The sequence below is a fragment of the Lissotriton vulgaris genome, chromosome 12, assembly GCF_964263255.1.
Source record: "Lissotriton vulgaris chromosome 12, aLisVul1.2, whole genome shotgun sequence".
NCBI classification, from domain to species: Eukaryota; Metazoa; Chordata; class Amphibia; order Caudata; family Salamandridae; genus Lissotriton; species Lissotriton vulgaris.
The window spans coordinates 590,613,312-590,627,356 of NC_141700.1; the positions used below are offsets into that span (position 1 = coordinate 590,613,312).

Genomic DNA, 14,045 nt, shown 5'->3' on the forward strand with positions numbered 1-14,045 from the left:
CAATGATACGAAATTTGTACCGACTTAGAATATTTTTGGATGAAATAGTGTATTAATTGAGATATGTGTACTGTAGTTATACCCACGGAATTACTAGCCATGTACATTTTGAAGTGATTTGAAAGTTATATATCTGTCCTCAGCATTGACATGATATTAGATACTGTATTTATAGTTATGTATGTAATATGTAACCACTTTTTCATCTTGCATAACTTTTGTGGAAGTTATGGATTGTGGAACTAACAATTTAAGCTCCGTGGTGTTTAAAGCATTTTTTAGCCATGCTTTTGTCTCTTTTATGGCTGTAGTAACTATAGCTGTGCAGTTTGTGGCTATCAATGGTCTTACTCTTTTGTGGATGAGTTCACGTCCCTCTGTATACCCCTCTCACTCCTTCCTTAATTCATGCTCACTGCTCCTTAGTCCCCTCCCATTTAGTAGTAAGTATTTCCCATTTTCCAACCACTCTGCGTCCCTTCCACAGGTACTACTAAAACGTATGCATATGTGTGTGTGGGGATCTCCACAGTTAAGACAGAAGTCTTTGCACAAAAAAGATAGGGGTGTAGACCTCGTCACATAGGTTTATGAATAGCATTTTGTCATATGTGAGTTGTAGTATTGTACTAATACTAAATATTTTACAATATTCAGCTTGTAAATAGTCCCCAGCGTGCCCACAATACTGTTTATAAGAAAATCACCCCATTGGATTTATTAGAACGTCTACAGCCAATGAAGCAAAGTTATTTGTGAACTGCATTGATGCCAAGATATTTTTGTCATTGATAATCTGACATATACCTATAACCTTAAAATAGGCCCTACAGTAGAACACACCTTTTAAAACCACACTGCCCTATACTAAAACACGGATTTCTTTAAATTCCATTTCGTACCCGCCATACCTGGTAATTAAGTTTAATGTACCTACTTGTCTATGTTGTGTCCAGGGGGGTGTGAGTATGTGTTTCTTTAATATTGGAATGATCATTTTAAATGATTAAATAGTGGGTGAATTTTCTCATATTTGTTCTGCCCTTCATCTGTAGCCAAGAAGATTTCCAAAAACCTTAAATCCAGTTCAAGCCATGTGTTACATGGTTTAAATAAACTTCACCTAATGTGTTTTTCAGGGGCGGCTCCGCCATGAGGGCAGACGAGCATCGCCCCACTGCTTTCTCACAGTGGGAGAAGTAGAAACATAAAATAGTACTAACTATCATTTTATGTTTCTGCTTTTCTCACTGCGAGAAAGCAGGAGTGTTTGGTTGCAGGCAGGCGGGCAGATGGGTGGGCGGGGCTGCTCGGCGAGCAGGAGAGGAGTGGTGTAGCCACTCCTGAGTGCTCATGACTGGTTTGGTCCGCCTTCTGTGGGCGCCAAAAACAGTCATGCGCTCTCTGCCGTTTTTCCATGCTGGCTGCAATGCAGTCTACATGGATAAAATGGCCTCCCCGTAAGCCCCTGGCTGGGCAGCGTTCCCACCAATCGCAACTCTGCCGTTGCAGTGTTGTGAATGGCTTAGGGGAGCGAATGCTGCCTGCTTCCTGTTCCTATTCTATAATACTCTTTTTTTATTGGGTTAAGTGTGATTGAATGGGGTAGATTTTATCACTGTATGTTTTTGCAGAAATTAAAGTAATATTGATTGACCTAATCATAGTAAATCTTCATTGATAAAAGAGTATAGTGGAAATACAAATGGTGCTAACACGAGAACACCTAAAGAATGTGTCGTGAAATATGTTATAGGCTTCAGACCCTTTAAAGCACATCATATTAAAACAGAACATGTTCTGCATATTCAAAGAATTGAATTTAGAACTGGCTTGTTTGGGAAAATACATTTAACCATGTTCTTTTTCTTTTCAGGTTTAAACTGTTAAATGACGACAATTCTTCTCATTACCTCTTATTTCAAGCTGCAATGAGGTGGTTATCTCTAAGAACCGAGCTCCTTACCAACTTTTTAATGGTATCAGTAGCGCTGTTTGTGGTTCTCATTCCGCCATCATCAGTCAGCGCTTCTTCCAAAGGCTTGGCGTTATCCTATACTGTGCAGGTAAAAATACAGAAAATCCTCACATTTATAAAAAACCTCCAGGTGTTGCTCCTCCACAGGATGAAAACATTATCCCTCCCTTTGTAATGTATCCATATGTGGTTAGTGTAATATCCCATTAACTTTAATTACCAGGAGATGAAGGACTTTGCCTCACATGTTAGAAAGCAGCAAGGGGGACACACATTTCTGTTGTCCTATCTGTAATATTAAACGCAGTATTAAAATGCTAATTGTTGCACATTTTATTTGTACTAATTTACCCCAAAATATAAGAAATAGATATTCTGATTAGGTGATATAGTTTAGGCACTTTTATCACATTATCTGTGAGATTGGGGATAACGCACTTCTTTATGATATATGTTTTGTGTTTTCTGAAGACATAGTGATGAAAAAGTCATATTAGGCAAAAAAGTGAATTATTTTGTTTTTTCTGTTTGTGTATGTGTAGTAAAGAATACTATGCACATAGAAACTACGTAAAAGTTGACAAATACTTTCATCATACACTGCTGACTTTTTATTAGCTTGTTTGCTTTAGTCTTGGTTAGGAATAACAATATCTTTGTACACTCATTATTTCACAAGGCGTCGAGGAAGAGGAGACAGGGCATCAACTGCATTGCATAACCTTAGAGAGGTACTAATGCATCATTGATTTTTAACATAGAGCAGTGGACAGAGCAGGAGTGGGCAATCACTGTTGTTTTTTGACATTTTAGTTGAGTAGACAATGACTGGGGGGGGGCAAGATGGCGGCTGCTTGAACGCTGCTAGTGCTGCCTGCTCCAGTTCATGTAATAATATGACAAGATATCCCTGGTGACCTTGAACAATGCAGATGACATTATACTCGGCCATAAAAAGACTACAGCTTTAGCTTAAAGGAAAGGCCCATTCGGAGTCTGGTGGGGTTAGGGAGCTCACTTCGTTTCTGTCCGAGGGCTTAATCGCCGAGATAGGAGCCAACGCAATACCATGATCCCTCTGAAGCAAAGTCCATCAAAGATTGCACTGAGGTTTCGGTGGCAGTGGGGACACGGGTGGCGTCTCTGACCCAGTTTGGTCACGCAAAGGATGGATGTTGTGGCTGCTCCTGTTGAGAGACGAGATGCAGAAGATCCTGCAGGCATGAGATGGAACGTGAAGGAGCAGCGTTCTAGTCTCGAGGTTCTGAAAGAAGAACAGCCTTTGATCCCTGATATCTTTGCCGGGCAGGCAGCGGGAGCCAGGAAGAAGGAAGCAAGCTGCAAGGAGACTCCGGTCACAGATCGCCTGGAATTGGGAACGACGGCGAAGGCCCCACGGAGACACATACTGTGAGTACTGATTTAATTTCTCTCACCCCCAGGCAACGCTAAAGCTGACAAGGATGGTCTAACCTCACCTCAGTGTGAAATAAGGGTTGCGACTACGGTGCAGGATTGTTTGTTGAGTCATCCTCCGATAATAGAAAGCCTGGTGGTCTTGAGAGGCTATCTTTGCAGCCAGAAGCCAATATTGATCCTAAATCCTGGGTGGCAGAAGCTGAGGAGTGGGAGATCTCCTGAAGGGGCAGATACATTTTACTCTCGCACTGATGAATCAGACCTATCTGAGGCTAGTGAAGCCGAATCGGATGTGGACTCAGCGCCGGACACCTCTGGGGATGGTCTTGATAGTTCTTATTTCAAGACGGCCGCACTAAAGCGGGCAACCTCACAAGTAAGGAAGAAAATGTATTATTTATTTATTTGTGTGTTTTGTAAAGCGCACAGCTGCCCCAACGGGGCGTCCCGGCGCTGATAGATCAGGGAACTGAGAAGCTCGGAATCATGTGAAGGCATTATGTGGGGAAAAGATGAGTCTTCAAAGACTTTCGGAATGCCGATTCGGTTTGGCAGGTACGTAAGGCAACCGGGAGCATGTTCCAACACCGAGTGGCGCAAACCTCGAATGTTTTCCCTCCGGCGCGAGTACGTTTGAATCTTGGGGTTTCAAGGAGAAGTAAGGAGTTAGACCGTAGTGTCCTGGTGTTGACATACGGTCTCAAAGTATTTTTCTGATGGGCCGAGCCTTTGCCCTTAGAGACGCGAAAGGCCAGAGTCATGGCCTTAAATATACATCTCTTGGCAATGGGTAGCCAATGAAGTTTACGGAGGTGAGGGGAGATGTGATGTCTGGCTGGGATTCTGTCCACCAGCCGAGCGGCGGCATTCTGGACAGTCTGTAGTTTGTGATTTAGGCCTGCTGTAATGCCAAGGTACAGTGCGTTAGCGTAGTCAAGATGAGAGATTATCAAGGCTTGTACCACAGTCTTACGGCAGTCCATCGGCAGATAGTTGATGAGCCGTTTAATTGTCTTGATCTTAGCAAAACAGGATGCTGCTACTGTTTGAACCTGGGCATTGAAACTAAGATGATTATCCCAGCGCATTCCCAAGTTTCTCACCGAGTCTTTAGGCGTGGGGGCTTGGCTCAGATCGTCTGGCCACCACAGATTGGAATCCAAAGGGGATGGAGAGTTAAAAAACAGAATCTCCGTCTTTCCTGCGTTGAGACGGAGGGAGTTGGAATCCATCCAGTTAGAAATGTCTCTGAGACATGATTTCAGCGGGTCGAAGGCGGCGGCGGTGGGGGTATCAAAGGTAAAAAGTAACTGAATGTCATCAGCGTAGGAGGTGGATTTAATCCCAGTTTGCGCAATCAGTTTAGCCAGGGGGGTAAAATAAACATTAAACAAAAGCGAGCTCAGGGAGGAGCCCTGTGGAACTCCCCATTTAAGTAGTCTAGCGGAGGAGGTATAAGGAGGGGTGTATACCTGCTGTGTGCGGTCACTCAGGTAAGAAGAAAGCCATCTCAGCACGAGTCCGCCTATACCCAGGTCCTCCAGCCTTCTCAGCAAGATCTTATGAGAGACGGTGTTGAATGCTGCTGAGAGATCCAGCAGCACTAACACCGCCCTCGACCCCCGGTCCAGCGTTCATCTTACCGAGTCAGTCATTTCAACAAGGGCAGACTCCGTGCTATGGCCCGACCGAAAGCCGTGCTGAGAGTCATGCAGGAGCCCATGGGATTGGATGTAATTGGCCAGCTGGGAGTGAGCCAGTTTTTCCAGGATCTTAGCTGGGGCAGGCAGAAGAGAGATAGGTCTGTAATTACTGGGGTTGTCTGGGTCTAGATTGGGTTTCTTGAGGATGGGGACCAGAGAGGCGTGCTTCCATTTAGCGGGGAAGCTGCCCGTTCTCAGGGATTCGTTCCAGATATGGTTCAGGTAGGGATTGAGCAAGGGTGCCAGTTTTTTATATTGTTTGGCTGGCCAAGGGTCCTTTGGAGAGCCAGATTTACATTTGAGTAATTCTGTCATGGAGTCGGCCTCAGAGATGTTTGCAAATTCTAGCAGAGTGGGCGACTGTAGCGGGTACGTAGTGGATTCCTCTATCAATCCTTCACTGTTGGAGGTGGGGAAAGAGGTGTAGATAGTCTCGATTTTTTCCTCGAAGAATTGAGAAAGTTTATCGCACAGGGACTGGGAGGCAGGTTGAGTTCGGGTCAGTGCGTTGGGGTCTGTGAAGGATCTGACTATGTTGAAAATCTCCCTAGCGCCGTTACTGGCATGTTTAATTCTGGAGGCCAGGACGTCCCTTTTGTGCTCCTCAATCATTCTGCGATATTCTTTGATTCTATAATTGGATTCCGTTGTTTATAGCGGAGAATATAGGGAGCACCCAGACAGATGTTGTTTTGGATGCTCTGGAGAAGATGCGTGGAGAAGTGTGGCTCACTGGTTAGAGGAGGCAGACCTGGAAGCAGAGGTTAGCCCGGGACCAGGGTTCAATTCCCGGCTCAGCAGGGTCTTGAGTCCTAAAATGTCCATGGACTCGACAATTCTCGCTCCGGTGCCTACTCGATTCATGGGCTCACACTCTGCGACTCTGGGCAATAGCTTGCTTAATTTCCACAACGGCCCCTCGCGGCGGGATGCCTGGCTTTCACCTTGCGGATACCCTGCCGGGTTATCTTGCAGGGGAATACCAGGACGGGTTCCCTAAGCAAGCGCTTAGAAACCAGTGGTGATTTGCGCTATATAAATACATGTACATTTACATTTACATTTACATTTAAGGTTGGAATATGGAGGGAGACATCAAGATACAGCTGGGCTAAACAGAATAGGGCAAATAAACAGCTGCGAGAGTTATATGAGAATTTATTAACTGCAGAAAAAACAGCTAATAATGGCTATTTCCGGAGATTAAAAAATTGAAAGGCCCAACTAAGCGCTGCGGTCGCTAAATCTGTGATGGTTGACATCTCTGCTAATAAGGCTGCGGATAAATCAATGACCTGGAAGCGCAAGATGTATGAATTTAGTAAAAGGGTGGGGCACATGTTGGCCGTGCGCACAAGACAGTAGGTAACGCAGCAGGAGATTAGGGGAATTTGTGATTCCTTAAAGTTGGATGGTTTCTGATCCAGTTGGAATAAGCTCTTCCTTTCAAAGATTTTATCAGCATCTGTATACCGAGGAGGATCAGCAGGAGGGCCAAGAAATTAACAAATATCTAGAAGGTATGATGGATGAGGGGCTAGTGATAGAAGAACCAGATATGTTGGAGGACCCAGTTACAGGTGAAAAGATTATTATGGCTATTTAATTGGTACCGGCTGGAAAAGCGGTAGGGACGGACTTTATCCCTGGGGAATTTTATAAGGTGTTTGCCTACCACTTACAAACCTTCATGGCCAAAGTGTTTTTTAAAACACAATCCGGGGAGGAGGCCCCAGAATCTTGGGCTTTGGCCAGTACAGCAGTTTTTCCCAAAAAAGGGAAATTGGAGCAAGAATTAGGGTCTTATCGGCCAATCACTTTGGTTAATAGTGAGGTAAAAATGTATGCTAAACATGATTAACAGGGGTAATCAAGAAGTAAGTCTACCCTGTCCAGCATGGGTTTATTCCAGAACGTAGTGCAATTGATCATATACGTCAAGTGATTACATTATTTGATGCTGCCAAGAAATCTGCGGACACTATGGCATTAATTCAGCTTGACGCAGATAAAGCCTTTGATAGGGTTTCCTGTACTTTCCTATGGGCACTTGTGGATAAAAAAGGTGTGGGTCCTGGGTTTTTTACAGCAGTGATGGGTGGTATGTGGATGCGGTGGCTATTGGACACTGTGCACAATAGTGGTGCCCCTGCTCTCCCTTGCTGTTTGCCCTTTATAGGACCCATTGATTAGGAAAATAAAGGGCAATACTTCAAATGTACCGATACACAGTAAGGGAGGGAAAGCCAAAATCTTAGAATATGCTGATGATTTAGCAATTGTTACTCCAGAGATCGAGGGTGCCTTAAAAGAAATTGAGATGGAGGCTTTAAAGTTTGGACTGCTGTTGGGGTATCTGTTAAATCAAAATAAAACACAAATTGTTGCTAATGGGAAGGTTCAATCAAGTGATAAGCGGGTGGTGTGTCATGCGGTTTACATCAGTTTGGACATTAACATAGATATCGAGAAAATTGTGGAGAATAATTTGAGCCAGTTGATTCAGAGAATTAAAATTGACTTTGCGAGAATGAATAATCTTAGACTTACATTGATTTGGAAGAGTAACATAGTGAAAATTCAGTTTTCACCTAAAGTTCTGTATTTTTTTTCGGGCGATAACTCTGGAGGTTAAGGGTTGTTGGTTTACGCCACAAGATCAGAGGGTTTCAGGATTCTTGTTGGCCTATTCACGCCCCAGTAGAGCTCTGAAGTTTTTGTTACTTCCTAAGGAACGTGGGTGGGTGGCTGTGTCAAATTTGCAGCTGTATTACTAAGCCACGGCCCTTCAGAAAATGATATTCTTATTGAAGGGGGAAGGGAAGAATCGACTAGGTGAGGGGGCTCTCCCTCAACGTATGAGGTATTATTAGATGGTTAAGCTAGGGGCTGCCTCATGCATCTATTGGAGTTTAGCTACTTTAAAAGAGTTACATTTAAAACGCTGATCTGTGTGTATATATAGAGTGTGGACGAGGGTCTAAAAGAAACTGGCGATAGGTCGTATGAACTTCTATACCCCCCTGAATAATAACTCACTGCTGCCTGATATTTTTAGGGCTGCACATGTCAAGCATTGGAAGGAACTCAGCTTGTCGAATCTTGGTGATTTGGTGGGCGAGGTGGGTGGATCCATGTTAAAATATCGATATCAAAAATATCGATGAAAATAATATCGATGTAGAAATATCGATAACAAAAATATCGCCCCCCTATACTTAAAAAGGTAAGTACAGTAATATTGACTCTAAAATATTGATGTAAAAAATATAGATGTAAAAAATATCAACTTAAATTAAATTGATTAAATAATGTTATTATAACAAATTAAAATATTTTTAATATATATTTTAACAAATAAACTAAATTTAATTATTATAAACACAAAAAGTGTACATATACATATATTTACTTAAAAACATTTTATTAACTATTATCTTTATTTAATTTATGAACTTTATTAATTATATAAAAATAAAATAACAGCATATATAAATATTTAACAATAAGTACAAATATTTAATATATTCTATATTAAATTAACACTTTAAACTATAAAAAAAATAATACATAACAAAATTATAACATCATTAGTTAGATAGCAGGAGGGTAAAAATTACTATTCCCACTCCAGTGAGAGCAACAGTAGGGAAAGCGCTGGATAGCATAGGGGTAAATATTACTATTCCCACTCCAGTGAGTGCAACAGTAGGGAAAGCGTTGGATAGCGTAGGAGTAAAATTTACTATTTCCACTCCAGTGAGAGCAACAGTAGGGAAAGCGCTGGATAGCATAGGGGTAAATATTACTATTCCCACTCCAGTGAGTGCAACAGTAGCGAAAGCGCTGGATAGCGTAGGGGTAAAAATTACTATTCCCACTCTAGTGAGTGCACCAGTAGGGAAAGCGCTGGATAGCGTAGGGGTAATTTTCCCACTCCAGAGAGTGCAACTGTAGGGAAAGCGCTGGATAGCGTAGGGGTAAAATTTACTATTCCCACTCCAGGGAGTGCAACAGTAGGCAAAGCGCTGGATAGGGTAGGGGTAAAATTTACTATTCCCACTCCAGTGAATGCAACAGTAGGGAAAGCGCTGGATATCCTAGAGGTAACATTTACTATTCCCACTCCAGTGAGTGCAACAGTAGGGAAAGCGCTGGATAGCGTACGTGTAGAAATTACTATTCCCCCTCCAGTGAGTGCAACAGTAGGGAAAACGCTGGATAGCGTAGGGGTAAAATGTACTATTCCCACTCCAGAGAGGGCAACAGTAGGGAAAGCGCTGGATAGCGTAGGGGTAGAAAATACTATTCTCACTCCAGTGAGAGCAACAGTAGGGAAAGCACTGGATAGCGTAGGGGTAAAATTTACTAGTCCCACTCCAGTGAGTGCAACAGTAGTGAAAGCGCAGGATCCCAAAACAATAAAAAATAAAAAAATATCAACATTTTTAATACATTTAATTCCTAATTTTAACATAATTAATATATAAATATAAATATATTATTATTAACAAAGATAAAAAATAATTATTTAGCACTATAAAATCCACAACAAATACCTACAATTAATTACACAATTACATTTAATATTTACTAATTAATTAATGAAAATTAATGTATTATTATTTATTAATTAAACATTTGATTACTTACCAACGTTCACACCTTTTACACATATAAACACCACAACACACATCTAAAATTAATTACACAATTACAATTAATAATTACTAATTCATTATTTAAAATTATTTTTTTATTATTTATTAATTAAACAATTAATTACTTACCAGCTTTCACACCATTCACACATATATACACCACAACACACACCTACAATTAATGAAACAAATACAATTAATAATTACTAAATAATTTATAGAAATTAATTGTAAACTATTTAATAATGAACCAATAAAAAATTTATTACTTACCACCCTTCACACCATTTACATATATAAACACCACAACACACACCTAAAATAAATTAAACAATTAACATACTTAATTATTAATTGACTAATCAAAATTAATTAACAACTAATTATTAAACTATAATTAATTATTAAATTAGCACATTCATTAACACATTCATTTTACATAATTAAATTACTTCTCACCCTATTCCCCTTGAAATCCACAACCTGCTACGGAACTAATAACGCAAAATTAAACTTAAATAAATTAATAAGTAGAAACATTCTAAAACATATAATAAAATGACAAACAATTCTTATTAAAAACACTAAAATACATAACATTATCAAAAAATCGATATTTTCGTAAACTATATTTTTGTAAATGATATTTATTACAACGATATTTTTGTAATCGATATTACTTACCTGTCAGTCGATATTCTTGTCATCTATATTTTTGTTGTCGATATTTCTCCCAAACGATATTTCTGCGGCAATATTTTTGTCCCACCATATTTCCCCATCGATATTCCTGCTCTGCATCGAGGTGAGTATTTATTCATTTGAAGATGTAAGAGGCAAATTTGGGCTGGAGCACAGGGAATTCTCTAAATACTTGCAGATAAGGAACTTCCTGAGGAGAAAAGGAGGAGGGACCAGCGGGTTCTCTAGGGTTGATGTGATTGATTTTCTTCTTAAACCCAAGCCTTCTTTGGGTACACTCTATAGGATGCTGATCGGTCGTATGATGGATGACCTGGATAAACATATTAGAAGGTGAGAAGAATAGTTGCAAGTGGATACTGGGGAATGTGAAGATTCTTTACATCTAGCTCATGCCATCTTCATTTCAGTCAACCTGAAGATGCAGCATTTTAAAACATGGTTCAATCTTTACATTATCCCAGCGAAGATTGCGAAATGGGGAGGGAGGGGTTGCAGGAACACACTGCCCTCCACGTGTTTGTTATGGGGAAGATCTCATCAACATGTTTGCCACCTGTCCTAGTCTATACAGCCTTAAAGGGGATATTAGTAGAATGCTAGAGAAAAAGTTGGGGCTGCTGATAGCAATTACCCACCAATTAATCATGTTAGGGATGTGCGAGGACGCAACTCCAAGCCATGTGCAGGCCTTTATCTTTCTAGCCATGATAGTATTAAGGCTCTGTTTGGCTCAGGGTGGTTAGATCCGGTTCCGCCTTCACGCCAGCAGTGGATGGCTCGACATTTAACCATATATGTATGAAATCAGCAGCTTATGCTTTGAAAGGTAGAGCAGCTAAGAAAAGAGGGCTGAAAATATGGCCACCCCTGTGGGTTTGGACTATAGCTATGGTAGGGGAGGCAACAAATGAGAGAAGGGAAAACACGGAGTAGAAGGGGGTCAGTTGGGGGTAGCCCGACAGGGATAGATGGTTGGTGGGTCAATATTTGAGTAGGGGGGCTCCGTACGATTAATTTAGGGTTCTTTCCATTCCTTTCCATATTGCTTTTTTCTTGTCTTACTGCCCTGTGTGTATGAAGCTTTATTGATTATTTGAATTGAATTACCTGTAACCTGTTTAAGAATGAAGATGGTTTATCCCTGATTGGAATGGGGTCTAGGGGGGTGGGTTGATAGGGTTGTATTTATAAAGTCTGCAATAAAGACATTTAAATACATTTTTTTTTAAAAGTAATGCTAACCGAATGCTAAACCTTTGCGAATCTGGGCCACAGTGCATAAAAAAATTAAGGCCTCTTAAAGTTGGTGTAACGTTTGAGGAAAGTTTTCTTTTCTAAAAACCTTTCTAATTTTGCATGTTTGCAGTAGTATGCAGCACTTATGCAAAGTTAGAAGAGATTTAAGCTATGGCGGTTGCCAGTAAGTATATATAGTTAGGACCTAGTTACCATAGGAAATTCCGAACATTCTATTGGGAATAACTTTGGGGCCGATTGAGGGATCTGCGTGTAATTTCCCTTAAATTTGCCTCGCTGCGCTCCGCTCCTTCCCTGAAAGTTTCGGGGGGATTGGTCAAGCAGGGGCCGAGAAACGTTTTTTCCCCATGTTAATTTCCATAAGTGCCTTTTGTATGTTTGGTGAAAATCCCTCAAGTAGTTCTTGAGAAAATTGAATTTGAAATTTTTCAAATGGCATTTTCTATGGGACCTTTGGACACGGCTACAGCCCGAACGGCTGAACGGAATTACCCCAAACTTGGCAAAATGGTAAGGACAGGTATGCAGTAGTGCCTTTTCTATATTTGGTGAAAATCCCTCCAGTAGTTGTTGAGAAAATTGAATCTGAGCAAATTATATATCTATATGCGCTCACCGTATGCGCACAGTACATGTATGGTACGCGTACCGTATGCGTACGTGCGCGTACCCTTTATGCGCGAGCGAGTTTCTGATTGGCTGGCAGTTGACTGTCAACATTCCAAACTGTCCAAACCAGGAAGTTTTGGCCACCATCTTGTTTTTCAGGAGAACTGAGGCACAAGAGAGCCCAAAACAAGAGTGGAAAACACGAAAAGGGGGCAGGGTAGAGACCCCCCAACCCTCTAGCCCTTCTCAGGGGGTCCCAGAAGGAACCCCAAGGGCAAAAAAAATGAAAAAAATCGAAACAATCGAGGGGTACGCACACCGTACCGTGCGCGTACCACACGATTTAAAAAAACAATAATTTTTATTTGCACGGTGGTCCTTCTGGGACCCCTGAGAGGGGCTAGGGGGTCTCTACCCTGCCCCCTTTTTGCGTTTTCCACTCTTGTTTTGTGCTCTCCTGAGAAACAAGATGGCTGCTCAGGTGGTCCCAGAAGGATAATAAAATATATAAACGTTATCCGCTAATAGAATTAGCATTTACAAAACCTTTGAACTTTATTGAAAAAAAAAATAGGTTTCACGCCTGATATAGTTAGGAATTAGCATCTAAAAAACCTTACAAATTCACTGAAAAAATCATAGGTTTCAGGCCTTATATAGTTAGGAATTAGCATTTAAAAAATCTTGCAAACTCACTTAAAAAAACATAGGTTTCAGGCCTTATATAGTATTATAGTTAGGAATTAGCATTTAAAAAACCTTGCAAATTCACTTAAAAAACCATAGGTTTCAGGCCTAATATAGTTAGGAATTAGCATTTAAAAAACCATTGAAATTGCTCCTATATAGTTAGTTGTACTAACTATATTTCGCGCACCCGTGTGACTGTATGTATGAGTGATTCTATGGGTGAATGAGTGAATGTGTGTGTGTAGACCTAGGAATCAGTGAGTGCGTATGTAGTAACTGGTATTGGTGTGTCAATGGTTTCAAGAATGGTAGTCTGTATTTAACACTGGGTGTATCAAAGGTTATATTAGAGTGTGAGGAGGTGCATCGTATTATCACATGAATGATATCATCAGTGATGTGATCAGTGATGTCAAATGAGATGTCATCAGTGATGTCATCAGTGATGTAATTTGAGATGTCATCAGTGATGTCATCAGTGATGCCACTGACCATGTCATGAATGATGTAATATGTGACATCATCAGCAGTGGATTGCTGGTGCGCGAAATATAGTTAGTACAACTAACTATATAGGAGCAATTTCAATGGTTTTTTAAATGCTAATTCCTAACTATATTAGGCCTGAAACCTATGAATATATATATATATATATATATATATATATATATATATATATATATATACTTTATATTTCCACTCTTTAAAAAATAGCCAGGCTTTTCTTAGATACGCAGCACATAACTCAGCTCTTAAAATGAATATATAGTCGCTTTTTATTATATGACCACACTATATTATATCAGATCTGGTGTCAGCCGTTTTTCCCGTATATATACTTGACAACTGTATATTTATTATTCTATGAAAGTATCCCTTTTTTTATTGTGTCTGGTATACAAGTAGATTTCGCATTCAATTTTGTAGAACTTTATTTCACTTGGTACCATCTTGTAAACCACCGTCTATTTATTATGCCACCACAGTCTGTTATTTTGTTTATTTTGCACAATTTACGCCACT

The 14,045-nt window shown here is 40.5% G+C and overlaps 1 protein-coding gene across 1 annotated transcript in view; it reads left to right on the plus strand.

Annotated features, from left to right (window-relative positions):
* LOC147677796 (ATP-binding cassette sub-family C member 12-like) overlaps window positions 1-14,045 on the plus strand; it is a 1,047,046-nt gene that overhangs the window by 823,358 nt on the left and 209,643 nt on the right. Inside the window, exon 24 of the mRNA XM_086945450.1 lies at window positions 1,877-2,066. Within this exon, the coding sequence (XP_086801576.1) occupies window positions 1,877-2,066 (190 nt within the window). The remainder of the gene's footprint in view (window positions 1-1,876; window positions 2,067-14,045) is intronic.